Source organism: Salvelinus fontinalis, chromosome 26 (assembly GCF_029448725.1).
Source record: "Salvelinus fontinalis isolate EN_2023a chromosome 26, ASM2944872v1, whole genome shotgun sequence".
Taxonomy (NCBI): Eukaryota; Metazoa; Chordata; class Actinopteri; order Salmoniformes; family Salmonidae; genus Salvelinus; species Salvelinus fontinalis.
The window spans coordinates 17,748,927-17,764,286 of NC_074690.1; the positions used below are offsets into that span (position 1 = coordinate 17,748,927).

General features: G+C 42.2%; 1 protein-coding gene across 1 annotated transcript; it reads left to right on the forward strand.

The window, feature by feature from the left end:
- Positions 1-34: 34 nt before the first annotated feature.
- Positions 35-13,443, forward strand: LOC129823780 (vesicle-trafficking protein SEC22b-B-like). Its single transcript, XM_055882750.1, has 5 exons — positions 35-275; positions 7,801-7,910; positions 9,511-9,671; positions 10,166-10,312; positions 12,496-13,443. Exons 1-5 carry the CDS (start codon positions 201-203, stop codon positions 12,648-12,650), a joined length of 648 nt encoding a protein of 215 aa, XP_055738725.1. The 5' UTR covers positions 35-200; the 3' UTR covers positions 12,651-13,443.
- Positions 13,444-15,360: the final 1,917 nt, after the last annotated feature.

Below are 15,360 nucleotides of genomic sequence, written 5' to 3' on the forward strand. Positions count from 1 at the left end.
AAAGGATTTGCAGTCGGACCCAATTCCAGGGTGCAACAACATGGACTTCCGGCCAGCTCACACATCGAGCTTCCCTCCAGCGCGTCAGATTTGACAGCAGAAGCTACGCAGCCAAGTTTATATGAAGTTTCAAGTTTCGGCACAGCCAGTAAACACCTACAACTCAATCTGTAGTGTGAATTTGAAAGATTTCGGTCAATATGGTTTTGCTGACAATGATCGCTCGGGTAGCAGATGGACTGCCGCTTGCTGCATCGATGCAAGAAGACGAGCAGGTTTGAATGAATAATATGTGTTTCCTAGCTAACGTTAGCCCTCGATCACGACTCGGTGTCATTACATTGCACATAAGTAATTTGACGAAGGCGTCTTCTGTATGTGGGTGTTGTGTCAATCTGAACATTTACACACATCGCTTGCGGTACAGTTTTTGGAAGCTTAAGGACCTTGTCTTTCAAATCAGCTAGAAATAATATATTTATTTATTTATTTGATACACACCTTGAAAGGGTTAGTGTTCCCACTTGGCCATATCTCCGTGGTACAGCGCAAGTTTACGGAAAACATACTGAAGACAAGAGGCAACCACCTGTGTTAATTAAAGTTAGCTAGCTATCTAGAAAATCGAATTTTATTTGTCACATGCGCCGAATACAACGGGTGTATAAATGCTTACTTACAAGCCCTTAACAAACAATGCAGTTTAAAGAAAAACGAGTGTTAAGTAAAAAAGAAGTAAGTTAAAAAATAACAAATAATTAAAGAGCAGCAGTAAAATAACAGTAGCGAGGCTATATACAAGGGGTACCGGTAAAGAGTCGATATGCGTGGGCACGGGTTATTTGAGGTAATATTACATGTAGGTAGAGTTAAAGTGACTATGCATAGATAACAAACAGAGAGTAGCAGCAGCAGCGTAAAAGGGGAGCAATGCATATAGTCTGGGTAGCCATTTGATTAGCTGTTCAGGAGTCTTATGGCTTGGGGGGTAGAAGCTGTTAAGAAGCCTTTTGGACCTAGACTTGGTACTTCGGTACCGCTTGCCGTGCGGTAGCAGAGAGAACAGTCTATGATTAGGGTGGCTGGAGTCTTTTTAGTGCCCTCCTCTGACACTGCCTAGTAAAGAGCTCCTGGATGGCAGGAAGCTTGGCCCCAGTGATGTGCTGGGCCGTAAGCACTACCCTCTGTAGTGCCTTGCGGTCGGAGGACAAGCAGTTGCCATGCCAGGCAGTGATGCAACCAGTCAGAATGCTCTCGATGATGCAGCTGTAGAACTATTTAAGGATCTGAGGACCCATACCAAATCTTTTCAGTCTCCCGAGGGGGAATAGGCTTTGCATGCCCTCTTCATGACTGTCTTGGTGTGTTTGGACCATGACAGTTTCTTGGTGATGTGGACACCAAGGAACTTGAAGCTCTCAACCTGCTCCACTACAGCCCCGTTCGTTGATGAAAATGGGGGCGTGCTCGGCCCTCTTTTTGCTGTAGTCCACAATCATCTCCTTTGTCTTGTTCATGTTGAGGGAGAGGTTGTTGTCCTGGCACCACACGGCGAGGTCTCTGACCTCCCTATAGGCTGTCTCATCTTTGTGGGTGATCAGGCCTACCACTGTTGGGTCGTTGGCAAACTTAATGATGGTGTTGGAGTTGTGCCTGGCCATGCAGTCATGCGTGAACAGGAAGTGCAGGAGGGGAGTGAGCACCCTGAGGGGCCCCCGTGTTGTGGATCAGCGTGGCGGATGTGTTGTTACCTATCCTTACCACCTGGGGGCGGCCCGTCGGGAAGTCCATGATCCAGTTGCAGAGGGAGGTGTTTAGTCCCAAGGTCCTTAGCTTAGTGATGAGCTTTGAGGGCACTATGGTTTTGAACGCTGCGCTGTAGTCCATTAATAGCATTCTCACAAAGGTGTTATTTTTGTCCAGGTGGGAAAGGGCAGTGTGGTGTGCAATAGAGATTGCATCATCTGTGGATCTGTTGGGGCGGTATGCACATTGGAGTGGGTCTAGGGTTTCTGGAATAATGGTGTTGATGTGAGCCATGTCCAGCCTTTCAAAGCACTTAATGGCTACAGATGTGAGTGCTATGGGTCGGTAGTCATTTAGGCAGGTTACCTTAGTCCCTGTGCCCAGGAACACTTTGGTGGTGTGCTTGAAACATGTTGGTATTGACTCAGTCACTGACAGTTTGAAAATATAAGTGAAGACACTTGCCAGTTGGTCAGTGCATGCTCGGTGTACATGTCATGGTAATCCGTCTGGCCCTGCGGCCTTGTGAATGTTGACCTGTTTAAAGGTCTTAAGCACATCGGCTACTGAGAGCGCGATCACACTGTCGTCTGGAACAGCTGATGGTCTCATGCATGCATCAGTGTTGCTTGCCTCGAAGTGAGCATTGAAGTAATTTAGCTCGTCTGGTAGGCTTGTGTCACTTGGCAATGTGCTTCCCTTTGTAGTCTGTAATAGTTTGCAAGTCCTGCCACATCCGACGAGTTCTAGAGCCGGTGTAGTACGATTCAATCTTAGTCCTGTATTGACGCTTTGCCTGTGTTATGGTTGTTCGGAGGGCAGCTCCTTGAAAGCGACAGCTCTACCCTTTAGCTCAGTGCAGATGTTGCCTGTAGTCCATGGCTTCTGGTTGGGGTACGTACAGTCACTGGGAGGACGACGTCATCATTGCACTTATTGATGAAGCCAGTGACTGATGTGGTGTACTCCTCACTGCCATCGGAAGAATTCAGGAACATATTCCAGTCTGTGCAAGCAAAACGGTCCTGTAGCTTAGCATCTGTGTCATCTGACCACTTCTTTATTGACCGAGTTACTGGTGCTTCCTGCTTTAGTTTTTGCTTGTAAGCAGGAATCAGGAGGATAGAATCATGGTCAGATTGTCCAAGTGGAGGGCGATGGAGTGCTTTGTACACGTCTCTGTGTGTGGAGTAAAGGTGGTCTAGAGTTTTTTTCTTTCTTTCTCTTGTTGCCCACATAACATGCTGGTAGAAATGAGATAAAACGGATTTAAGTTTCCTGCATTAAAGTCCCCGGCCGCTAGGAGCGCTGCCTCTAGATGAGCCTTTTCCTGTTTGCTTATGTCCGTATACAGCTCATTGGTTGCTGTCTTAGTTCCAGCATTTGTTTGTGGTGGTAAATAGACAGCTACGAAGAAAATAGATAAACTCTCTTGGTAAATAGTGTGGTCTACAGCTTGTCATGAGATACTCTACCTCAGCCAAGCAAAACCTTGAGACTTCCTTACTATTAGATTTTGTGCACCAGCTGTTGTTTACAAATATACACAGACCGCCACCCCTTGTATTACCGACGACGGCTGTTCTATCTTGCCGATGCAGCGTAAACCCCGCCAGCTGTATGTTATTAATGTCGTCGTTCAGACACGACTCGTGAAACATAAGATATTACTGTTTTTAATGTCCCATTGGTAGGATATTTGTGATTGTAGTTCATCTATTTTGTTATCCAGTGATTATACGTTGGCTAATAGGACTGATGGTAGAGGCAGATTACCCACTCGCCGTCGGATCCTTACAAGGCACCCCGACCTACGTCCCCGATATCTCCGTCGCTTTCTAATGTGAATCACAGGGATTTGGTTCTTCTCGGGTGTCTGAAGTAAATCCTTTGCCTCTGATATCCTGATATCTTGAAGCTCTTTTCGGTCATAAGAGACAGTGTCAGAAACATTATGTACAAAATAAGTTACAAATACACACAATAGCACAATTGGTTAGGAGACCGTAAAATGGCAGCCATCTCCGGTGCCATTATTTATTATGCTCAGAACACCTGTGTGTAAGTGTGACTCAGGAAGTGGAAGCTGTATGGATTAGAGGTCGACCGATTATGATTTTTCAACACCCGATTTATTGGAGGACCAAAAAAGCCGATACCGATTAATCGGCCAATTTCTATATATATTTGTAATAATGACAATTACAACAATACTGAATGAACAATGAACCCTTTTATTTTAACTTAATATAATACATAAAATCTATTTAGTCTCAAATGAATAATGAAACATGTTCAATTTGGTTTAAATAATGCGAAAAGAAAGTAAAAATGCAAATATGCCTTGTAAATAAGCTAACGTTTAAATTTCTTGCTCAGAACATGAGAACATGTGAAAGCTGGTGGTTCAATATTCCCAGTTAAGATGTTTTAGGTTGTAGTTATTATAGGAATTATGACGCGTCGACTATTTCTCTGTATACCATTTGTATTTCATATACCTTTGACTATTGGATGGTCTTACACTATAGTATTGCCAGCCTAATCTCAAGAGTTGATAGGCTTGAAGTCATAAACAGCGCTGTGCTTCAAGCATTGGTAAGAGCTGCTTCCAAATGCAGTAAAGTGCTGTTTGAATGACTGCTTACGAGCCTGCTGCTGCCTACCACCGCTCAGACTGCTCTATCAAATTAATTATAATAAACACACAAAAATACGAGCCTTTGCTCATTAATATGGTCCAATCCGGAAACTATAATTTCGAAAACAAAACGTTTACTCTTTCAGTGAAATACGGAACCATTCCGTATTTTGTTGAACGGGTGGCAACCCTAAGTCTAAATATTGCTGTTACATTGCACAACCTTCAATATTATGTACAATTCTGGCAAATTTATTACGGTCTTTGTTAGGAAGAAACAGTTCGCAACGATCCAGGCGACCCAAACTGATGCATATACCCTGACTCTGCTTGCACTGAACGCAAGATAAGTGACATAATTTCCCTAGTTAATATTGCCTGCTAACTAAATATGCAGGTTTTAAAAAATATATACTTCTGTGTATTGATTTTAAGAAAGGCATTGATGTTTATGGTTAGGTAAATTTGTGCAAAGAATGTGCTTTTTTTCGCGAATGCGCTTTTGTCAAATCATCACCCTTTTGGAAAAGTTGAAGTAGGCTGTGATTCGATGATAAATTAACAGGCACCGCATTGATTATATGCAACGCAGGACAAGCTAGTTAACCTAGTAACATCATCAACCATGTGTAGTTAACTAGTGATTATGTGAAGATTGATTGTTTTATAAGAAAAGTTTAATGCTAGCTAGCAACTTCCCTTGGCTCATTGCAGCCACAAGGTCCTTTTGACGCTGCACTCACGTAACAGGTGGTCAGCCTGCCACACAGTTTTCTCATGGATTGTAATGTAATCGGCGTTCAAAAAGCCCACTTACTGATTGTTTTGAAAACTTGTAATCGGCCCTATTAATCGGCCGACCTTTAGTATGGATCGATTAATCGGCCGACCTTTAGTATGGATCTGTGCAAAACTGAGACAGTAAGTGTATTTTTTTATTTATTTGAAGGATTCTTTCTCGCTGTTGAAAGATAAGGGCCATATGTTTCGAAAGCCATATTGCAAGCAATGATTATTGACGTTTCTAAGCGTTAAATCACAGCGTTGGAATTGTAGTTAACCTGAACCAGTCTTCGGTGAAGCTTATGGCTGAGAACTCTAGGGAGAAGGCAGAATGATACCTGGAGTTTCAGAGCTACACTATACAGTGCATTCGGAAAGTATTCAGATCCTTCACTTTTTCCACATTTTGTTAAGTTACAGCCTTATTCTGAAATGGATCAAGTAATTCCCCCCCCCCCTCATCAATCTACACACAATACCTCATAAAGACAAAGTAAAAACAGGTTATTAGACTTTTTTATTTATTAAAAAGAAAAAGCAGAAATACCTTATTTACATAAGTATACCCTCAGAGCAAAAACCAAGCCATGAGGTCGAAGGAATTGTCTGTAGAGCTCCGAGACAGGACTGTGTCGAGACACAGATCTGGGCAAGGGTACCAAAAAATGTCTGCAGCATTGAAGGTTCCCAAGAACACAGTGGCCTCCATCGTTCTTAAATGGGAGAAGTTTGGAACCACCAAGACTCTTCCTAGACCTGGCCACCCGGCCAAACTGAGCAATTGGGGGAGAAGTGCCTTGGTCAGGGAAGTGAACGCAATCTCTGGAGAGACCTGAAAATAGCTGTGCAGCGACGCTCCCCATCCAACCTGACGGAGCTTGAGATGATCTGCAGAAAAGAATGGGAGGAATAAATTTTTCAAATGTATTTCTAAAGCTCTTTTTACATTAGCAAATGTCACAAAGTGCTATACAGAAACCCCAAACAGCAAGCGATGTAGAAGCACGGTGGCTAGGAAAACTCCCTAGAAAGGCACGAACCTACGAAGAAACTCCCAAAATACATGTGCCTAGCTTGTAGCGTCATACCCAAGACAACTCGAGGCTGTAATTGCTGCCAAAGATGCTTCAACAAAGTACTGAGTAAAGGGTCTGAATACTTATGTAAATGTGATTTGAGTTTTTTTATTTTTAATAAATTAGCAAAAAGTTCTAAAAGCTGTTTTTGCTTTGTCATTATGGGGTATTGTGTGTAGATTGATGGGGGGGACAATTTAATACATTTTAGAATAAGGCAAAAAGTAACAAACAAACGTAACAAAAAGTGAAGGGGTCTGAACTTTATATACAAAAGTGGACACCCTTCTAAATGAGTGGATTTGGTTATTTCAGCCACACCCGTTGCTGATAGTTGTTTGAGCGCACAGCCATGCAATCTCCATAGTCAAACATTGACAGTAAAATGACCTTACTGAAGAGCTCCATGACTTTCAACGTGGCACCGTCATAGGATGCCACCTTTCGAACAAGTCAGTTAGTCAAATTTCTCCCCTGCTAGAGCTGCCCTGGTCAACTGTAAGGGCTGTTATTGTGAAGTGAAAATGTCTAGGAGCAACAACGGTTCAGCAGCAACGTGATAGCCACACAAACTCAGAGAGCGGGACCGCCGAGTGTTGAAGCGTGTAAAAATCGTCTGTCCTCGGTTACAACACTCACTACCGAGTTCCAACCTGCCTCTGGACGCAACGTTCGTCTGGAACTTCAGAAAATGGGTTTCCATTGCCGAGCAGCCGCACACAAGCCTAAGATCACCATACGCAATGCCAAGCGTCGGCTGGAGTGGTGTAAAGCTCACCACCATTGGACTCTGGAGCAGGGGGAAATGCGTTCTCTGGAGTGATGAATCAGCATCACCATCTGGAAGTGCGACAGAATGAATCTGGTTTTGAGAGATGCCAGGAGAACACTATCTGCACCAGTAGATAGTGGCAACTGTAAAGTTTAGTGGTGGATGAATAATGGTCTGGGGCTGTTTTTCATGGTTCGGGCTAGGCCCCTTAGTTCCAGTGAAGGGAAATCTTAATGCTACAGCATAAAATTACATTCCAGACAATTCTGTGCTGCACAACTTTGTGGCAACAGTTTGGGGAAGGCCTTTTCCTCTTTCAGCATGACAATGCCCCCATGCACAAAGCGAGGTCCATACAGAAATGGTTTGTTGATCGATGTGGAAGAACTTGACTGGCAGAGCCCTGACCTCAACTCCATCTTACACCTTTGGGATGAATTTGAGCGGTGACTGCGAGATAGGCCTAATCGCCCAACATCAGTGCCCAACCTCACTAATGCTCTTGTGGCTGAATGGCAGCAATGTTCCAACATCTAGTGGAAACCCTTCTCAGGAGGACGGTTATAGCCGCATACTTTTGGTCATGTAGCATACTTCCTAACTAACTTAACTAGCTAGCTAGTTAGAAGGCTAAATCATGTTTGTAAAGTTATATCATATTCTGATGAATACTACTAGCTAACATTTTATTTTTCCGATTTGCGTTCTATCAGATATAGTGTAGCTGTTTGTTATAACTGCAAACGTGTTATTTTATACCCCTTTATCTCGCCTATGTTTAGTCAGGAAGAGACTTGCAACACTACCAGAGCCAGGCTAAGCAGCTCTGCCGCAAGCTCAATGCCCAGAGCCCCAACAGATGTACCCTGGAGGCTGGGGTCATGTCTTTCCAGTAAGTATTGTTAGAAGTGGATTTTCTTAATATATTATATTTTTTATATATCTTTTACGTTTGTCTTAAATAATATCATAGTCACTACTGCATCCAGATTGATATTGTTGGGGAAGGTTACTACACTGAACAAATATATCAACGCAAAGTGTTGGTTTCATGAGCTGAAATAATAAAAAATCCCAGAAAAGTTCCATACGCACAAAAAGCTTATTTCTGTCAAATTTTGTGCACAAATTTGTTTGCATCCCACTTAGTGAGCATTTCTCCTTCGCCAAGATAATCCATCCACCTGACAGGTGGCATATCATTAAGCTGATTAAACAGCATGATCATTACACAGGTGCACCTTTTGCTGGGGACAATAAAAGGCCACTTGAAAATGTACAGTTTTGTCACACAACACAATGCCACAGATGTTTTGAGGGCATGTGCAATTAGCATGCTGACTGCAGGAATGTCTACCAGAGCTGTTACCACATCATTTTATGATAATTTCTCTACCATAAACTGCCTCCAATGTCGTTTTGGAGAATTTGGCAGTATGTCCAACCAGCCTCAGAACTGCAAACCACACGTAACCACGCCAACCCAGGACCTCCACATCAGGCTTCTTCACGTGTGGGAGCGTCTGAGGGGGGTTGCTGAGGAGTATTTCTGTCTGTAATAAAGCCCTTTTGTGGGGAAAAACTAATTTTGATTGGCTGAGTCTCCCCAGTGTGGGGCCTGACTGCCAAGTTGGTGGGCCTATGCCCTCCAAGGCCCACCCATGGCTGCACCCCTGCCCAGTTATGTGAAATCCATAGATTAGGGCCTAAAGAATTTGTAAATTTAGTGATTTCCTAAATATGAACTGTAACTCAGTAAAATCTTTGAAATTGTTGTTTATATTTTTGTTCAGTATAATAAGCTAATGAAGATGAATTTCTCTTTCACACACACAGCCAATAGGATCGTAGTTGGAAGGACTAGACACACACACTCTACAGGCTCTCCTTGGCTGAACATGCAAAATTGTACCAAAAAGTTACTTATTAATTGAGTAACTATTGACTAACTGATAATAACCAGGCTGATGAGGCCTTAAGAACACATCCTTGTTTAAATTTGAATAACCAGCATACTGAAAACACTAACACTAAGTAACATGATTCATCTTCTATGCACAATTGTCATTTATATTTTGCATACAGCCTACCCACCATTCTATATTTACCAGTCAAGTAGCAGTCTTGTGTGATAATAAAAGGTGGAACTCTCTAGGACCTCCCCCTAAATCTCTGTTTATAATACTGTCATTATTATATTTGTGTATTTCCTGGTATTAAGGAAGTTAAAGTGATGTTCCGATTGTGTCCTCACCGTTCATTTAGTATGCACCGCGGTGTGTCTGCTGTGTCATTCAGGGCCCAGAGTTTTTTGTGAGTAAACTAGGCAAGACTGGTTATGTGGACAGTGGTAACTCTGGAGGCTATTACCCTTTTACGATAACTCCCTAGCCTGTCACTGGATGGATGCTGTGGGTCTATGTGGAAATCTCAATCAAGCTTCACGATAACTCTGTTACTTTCCACTTACATACTAATGTCTGTCTCCCCAGCTATGTATTAGAACATGGTGTATGCTACTTGGCCTTGTGCGAAGCTGTGTTTCCCAAGAAGCTGGTCTTTGGGTACCTGGAAGACCTCCAGACAGAATTCCATGAGCAGTATGGAAAGAAAGTCCCCACAGTCTCCAGGCCGTACTCTTTCATTGAGTTTGGTGAGAGGTTTTCTTTTTTCACTCATTATCGTCCCATTAAGACATCCCAGGCAAGCAAAAAGCATTTGGGAAATGTCCTTTCCTTCATAATGCCTTTCCTTCATAACTCCTTTCCTTAATCCACACTGATGTAAAAAACCAACAACTAAATAAGTCTGGCAAAAGCAAATTCCCTGCTATATTGCTTTCCCCTATTCCATGTTTTTTGATTCAGTGCAGAGACAAGTAGATAACTATAGGATGCCACATTAGAGTAGGGTGTCAGGTAGCCTAGAGGTAAGAGCGTTGGGCCAGTAACCTGAAGGTCGCTGGTTTGAATCCCTTAGCCAACAAGGTGAAAAATCTGTTGGTGCCCTGAAGGAAGGCACTTAACCCTAATTGCTCCTATAAGTTGCTCTGGATAAGAGGGTCTGCGAAATGACTTAATGTAATTGAGATGCACCATTAACCAACACTTAGTGTGTAATTGCGTCTCATCCTTCCTCTGTCCTCAGACACGTACATCCAGAAAACAAAAAGAACCTACATTGACAGCAGGGCACGGAGGAACCTGGGCAGCATCAACACAGAACTGCAGGATGTCCAGCGGATCATGGTGGCAAACATTGAAGAGGTCCTGCAACGAGGAGAGGCCCTATCGGGTAATTTATAATAATTATATCTCGTACAGTACACAGCCCTTGCATCAAACCCACCATACAGACATAAAATACACACAATTCATTTAAAATGTATAGTTTAGCAGATGTTTTCATACATACAGTTGAAGTCAGAAGTTTACATACACTTAGGTTGGAGTCATTAAAACTCGTTTTTCAACCACTCCAGAAATTTCTTGTTAACAAACTATAGTTTTGGCAAACTTCGTGCACACAAGTAATTTTTCCAACAATTGTTTACAGACAGATTATTTCACTCATAATTCACTGTATCACAATTCCAGTGGGTCAGAAGTTTACATACACTAAGTTGACTGTGCCTTTAAACTGCTTGGAAAATTCCAGAAAATGATGTCAGGGCTTTAGAAGTTTCTGATAGGCTAATTGACATAATTTGAGTCAATTGGAGGTGTACCTGTGGATGTATTTCAAGGCCTACCTTCAAACTCAGTGCCTCTTTGCTTGACATCATGGGAAATCAAAAGAAATCAGCTAAGATCTCAGAAAAAAAATTGTAGACCTCCACAAGTCTGGTTCATCCTTGGGAGCAATTTCCAAACTCCTGAAGGTACCACGTTCATCTGTACAAACAATAGTACGCAAGTATAAACACCATGGGACCACACAGCCGTCATAACGCTCAGGAAGGAGACGCGTTCTGTCTCCTAGAGATTAACGTGCTTTGGTGCGAAAAGTGCAAATCAATCCCAAAACAACAGCAAAGGACCTTGTGAAGATGCTGGAGGAAACAGATACAAAAGTATCTATATCCACAGTAAAACGAGTCCTATATCGACATAACCTGAAAGGCTGCTCAGCAAGGAAGAAGGCACTGCTCCAAAACCTCCATTAAAAAAGCCAGACTACGGTTTGCAACTGCACATGGGTACAAAGATCGTCCTTTTTGGAGAAATGTCCTCTGGTCTGATGAAACAAAGATAGAACTGTTTGGCCATAATGACCATTGTTATGTTTGGAGGAAAAAGGGGGAGGCTTGCAAGCCGAAGAACACCAACCCAACCGTGAACCATGGGGGTGGCAGCATCATGTTGTGGGGGTGCATTGCTGCAGGAGGGACTGGTGCACTTCACAAAACAGATGGCATCAAGAGGAAGGGAAATTATGTGGATATATTGAAGCAACATCTCAAGACATCAGTCAGGAAGTTAAAGCTTGGTCGCAAATGGGTCTTCCAAATGGACAATGATCCCAAGCATACTTCCAAAGTTGTGGCAAAATGGCTTAAGGACAACAAAGTCAAGGTATTGGAGTGGCCATCACAAAGCCCTGACCTCAATCCCATAGAAAATTTGTGGGCAGAGCTGAAAAAGTGTGTGTGAGCAAGGAGGCCTACAAACCTGACTCAGTTACACCAGCTCTGTCAGGAGGAATGGGCCAAAATACCCCCAACTTATTGTGGGAAGCTTGTGGAAGGCTACCTGAAACGTTTTACCCAAGTTAAACAATTTAAAGGCAATGCTACCAAATACTAATTGAGTGTATGTAAACTTCTGACCCACTGGGAATGTGATGAAAGAAATAAAAGCTTAAATAAATCATTCTTTCTACTATTATTCTGACATTTCACATTCTTAAAATAAAGTGGTGATCCTAACTGACCTAAGACAGGGAATTTTTACTTGGATTAAATGTCAGGAATTGTGAAACTGAGTTTAAATGTATTTGGCTAAGGTGTATGTAAACTTCCGACTTCAACTGTATAGTTGTCTAACACGGAGCTGGGTCCATATTCAGTGACATCAGTTGTTGAATCGCAATATCTATTAAATGGTAACCATCACTTTCATACATCAGTTATCACCAGCACAATACCAGTTTCAACATGTGAAAAAGGCACATTTCTAAGTTTTGTAGAATACTTTAAAAAAAAAAGTTATATCTGATGACATCAAAGTTAAAACAGTGATTTTCCAAACACTGAGGTTCACAGTTACATATACTCTCCCTTGTATTAGAAAATTGTTGCACATTTTGAAAATCCCCGTTTAAAAAAAAAAAACTTTTAGTCGTACTTTGAAGTCAGGAATTGCCCATCTTTCCTATTAATTTATGATTGAAGCCTGCATACATTCACGGTTAGATATAATGCAGCTATTGGTTACATTACGGTCCTAAATATTAATCAGACATTTTTTCCCCTCCAGCTCTCGACACCAAAGCCAGCAATCTGTCCAGCCTTTCAAAGAAGTACCGCAGCGATGCCAAGTACCTCAACACCCGATCCACCTATGCTAAGATAGCAGCCGGGGCAGTCTTCTTCATTACACTTATCGTCTATGTGCGTTTCTGGTGGATCTGATGCGTAAGGACTGTGAAAGAGGAGATAGTCTGGGTTCCCTTTGTAACCAAATATTAAAACTGTCAATTGTAATATATTAAGCTTTGCTGTTAACAGAAACCATTAAGTTCCTACATGGGTGCCTTAGGGGGAGGCTGGGACCTTGTACATGGGTGCCTTAGGGGGAGGCTGGGACCTTGTACATGGGTGCCTTAGGGGGAGGCTGGGACCTTGTACATGGGTGCCTTAGGGGGAGGCTGGGACCTTGTACATGGGTGCCTTAGGGGGAGGCTGGGACCTTGTACATGGGTGCCTTAGGGGGAGGCTGGGACCTTGTACATGGGTGCCTTAGGGGGAGGCTGGGACCTTGTACATGGGTGCCTTAGGGGGAGGCTGGGACCTTGTACATGGGTGCCTTAGGGGGAGGCTGGGACCTGTTCTGTGTAGTGGATGGACTCATGTCTGTTTCAGTTGTGTCATGTCACATACCTGTATGGACACATACTGACCTGTGGTTGCTAATGTGAGCGAGGTGTAGCTTTCTGTGCATTCATAGTGTTTGTATAATCCCATTCACTGGATTATAAAAGGGATTGAAAATGCGTTATCAATGTTTACATTACGAGGTGGGGGTTCTGTACCATGTCTTTGAAGGAAAATTCTATATGCAAATGGTCTTAAGTGTGAAACAACTTGTTACCGTGAGTTTATTGTTTACAAAACATACATAATTGTAAGTAATTATTTGTTGAAAGGTATATTTACTATCTTCTCAATGTTTATCAGATTAAAAAAATAAAAATTTGGAACACTACATGTTGAAATTAGAAATAATCCTCCCAAAAAATTGTGGCACGGTTAAACGCACACACGCTCATACTTGAAATGCACACATAAGCATGCAAGCCTCTTCAATGACCCAGTCGATCAATAGGTCTGCGCCACAAGATTCTCCCTCTGGGAAACAAAAGGCACCAATGAGACGATTAGAATCCCCATTTGTACAACACTATTTACCATCATAGACTACTTCATCCAAACGTATGCCTGGAACTTTTGAGCTTTCAAACATATTCTCAAGATAAGTGTGACAAAGTGCAGTTTATGTTTGATAGTGGTCTCACATCATTGTAGGTCAAACATGCAGTTAGTTTTTGAAGAGTCAGTCCAGGTTACAAAGTCTATCATATTTCTGATTAAATAAATAATGTAGGATTTGGGGACAGTGCAGCTGGTTTGAGCAATGACAAGATGTTAGAAAATAAAAAAGTAGTCAAGACAAAATCAAAACCCAACACTTACCTAGTGACAAGGAGAGCTGGGTCTGTGACAGTCTCTGGTCCCACGCTAAGGTACAGTCAATGCCACAAAGCACTAAATACTGTAGATAATCACAGAAGCACAATCTAACATTTCAGAGGGTTGAAAAATACATTGCCACAGCACACATACACACAGCTCTACATCGTTCATGTACATTCATGTTCAGGTTCTGAGCCATTTGTAAGCTAACCGTTATGGTGGGCTGCCACCTCCTGGAAATCAGAGATGGAGATGTAGACAATTTTCCTGTCCTGCAAAGTACTTTTGGGTGTCAGGGAAAATGTATGGAGTAAAAATAACATTATTTTCTTTAGGAATGTAGTGAAGTGAAAGTAGTCAAAAATATGAATATTAAAGTAAAGTACAGAAAACTACTTATGTACTACTTTAAAGTATTTTTACTTAAATACTTTACACCACTGCTTAACCCCCCCCCCCCCCCCCCCCACACAACAACTGTTTCACGGGTGCCCAGTGTGGCAGCCCCCTGCTCCAACCTGTGTAAGTATGTGTGTCTTCCAGAAGGATTGGGATAAAGCAGAAGTCAAATTTCCATTGGACCTTGTGTACAATTGATGAATAACGTGATCTAAATCTACTTTTGGTATCGAGAGATGGAATGGGTTCATTCACCAGCAGAATGAAGAGGCTGTGACTTTCTCTGAGAGCCAAGTTCTGTTTGGTAGGGATTAGCCCAGTGCCTACTTAAGAGATGCAAATGTTAGACACCATCATCACTCTGTAGTAAACCTGTGTTACCACACGTTCATTTTAGATGACAGTTTGGGTGCAGGGGACCTGAGTTCGAGTTCAGTAGGTCACAGTGATACATTTTCTCAAATAGTTGACCTGTGCTGTGGGCTCTGAAGCCATCCAGATCACAGATCTTTTGAGCAAGCTCTCTGATGTTACGGCTCAGCTTATTGTACATGTGGAGACTGCAGGTAAACAACTAGTCCCGAATGTGACTATGCTTTCCATTGCCTGTATAGCATAATCACGCATTTTTATAAGGAAAAATAATGAAACATCCCTTGTCTGTCATGAATGTTGAATACAATTTTATTTGAACTTACTGTCGATTATCCATGTGGTTGGTTCTTATTCGGGTCGAAATTTGAGACAAAATATCCACAGGAAGTATTATTAAAAAACAAACCGTCTTTAAAACGCTGGTCTCTGTCTGGCAATCAAGATTTGTTTGCTCATCACTTTAGGCAGTGTTTCCCAACTCCTTGAGTACAATCAACAGCACACGTTTGTTGTTGCAAAACGTATCTAATTCAACTCATTGAAGTCTTGATGATTAGTTTACAAGTTCAGTCTGTGTGCTTGTCCTAGGTGACAACAATATTGTGCGCTGTTGGTGGTACTCAAGGAAATGGAGTTTGGAAAAACTGACCTAAGG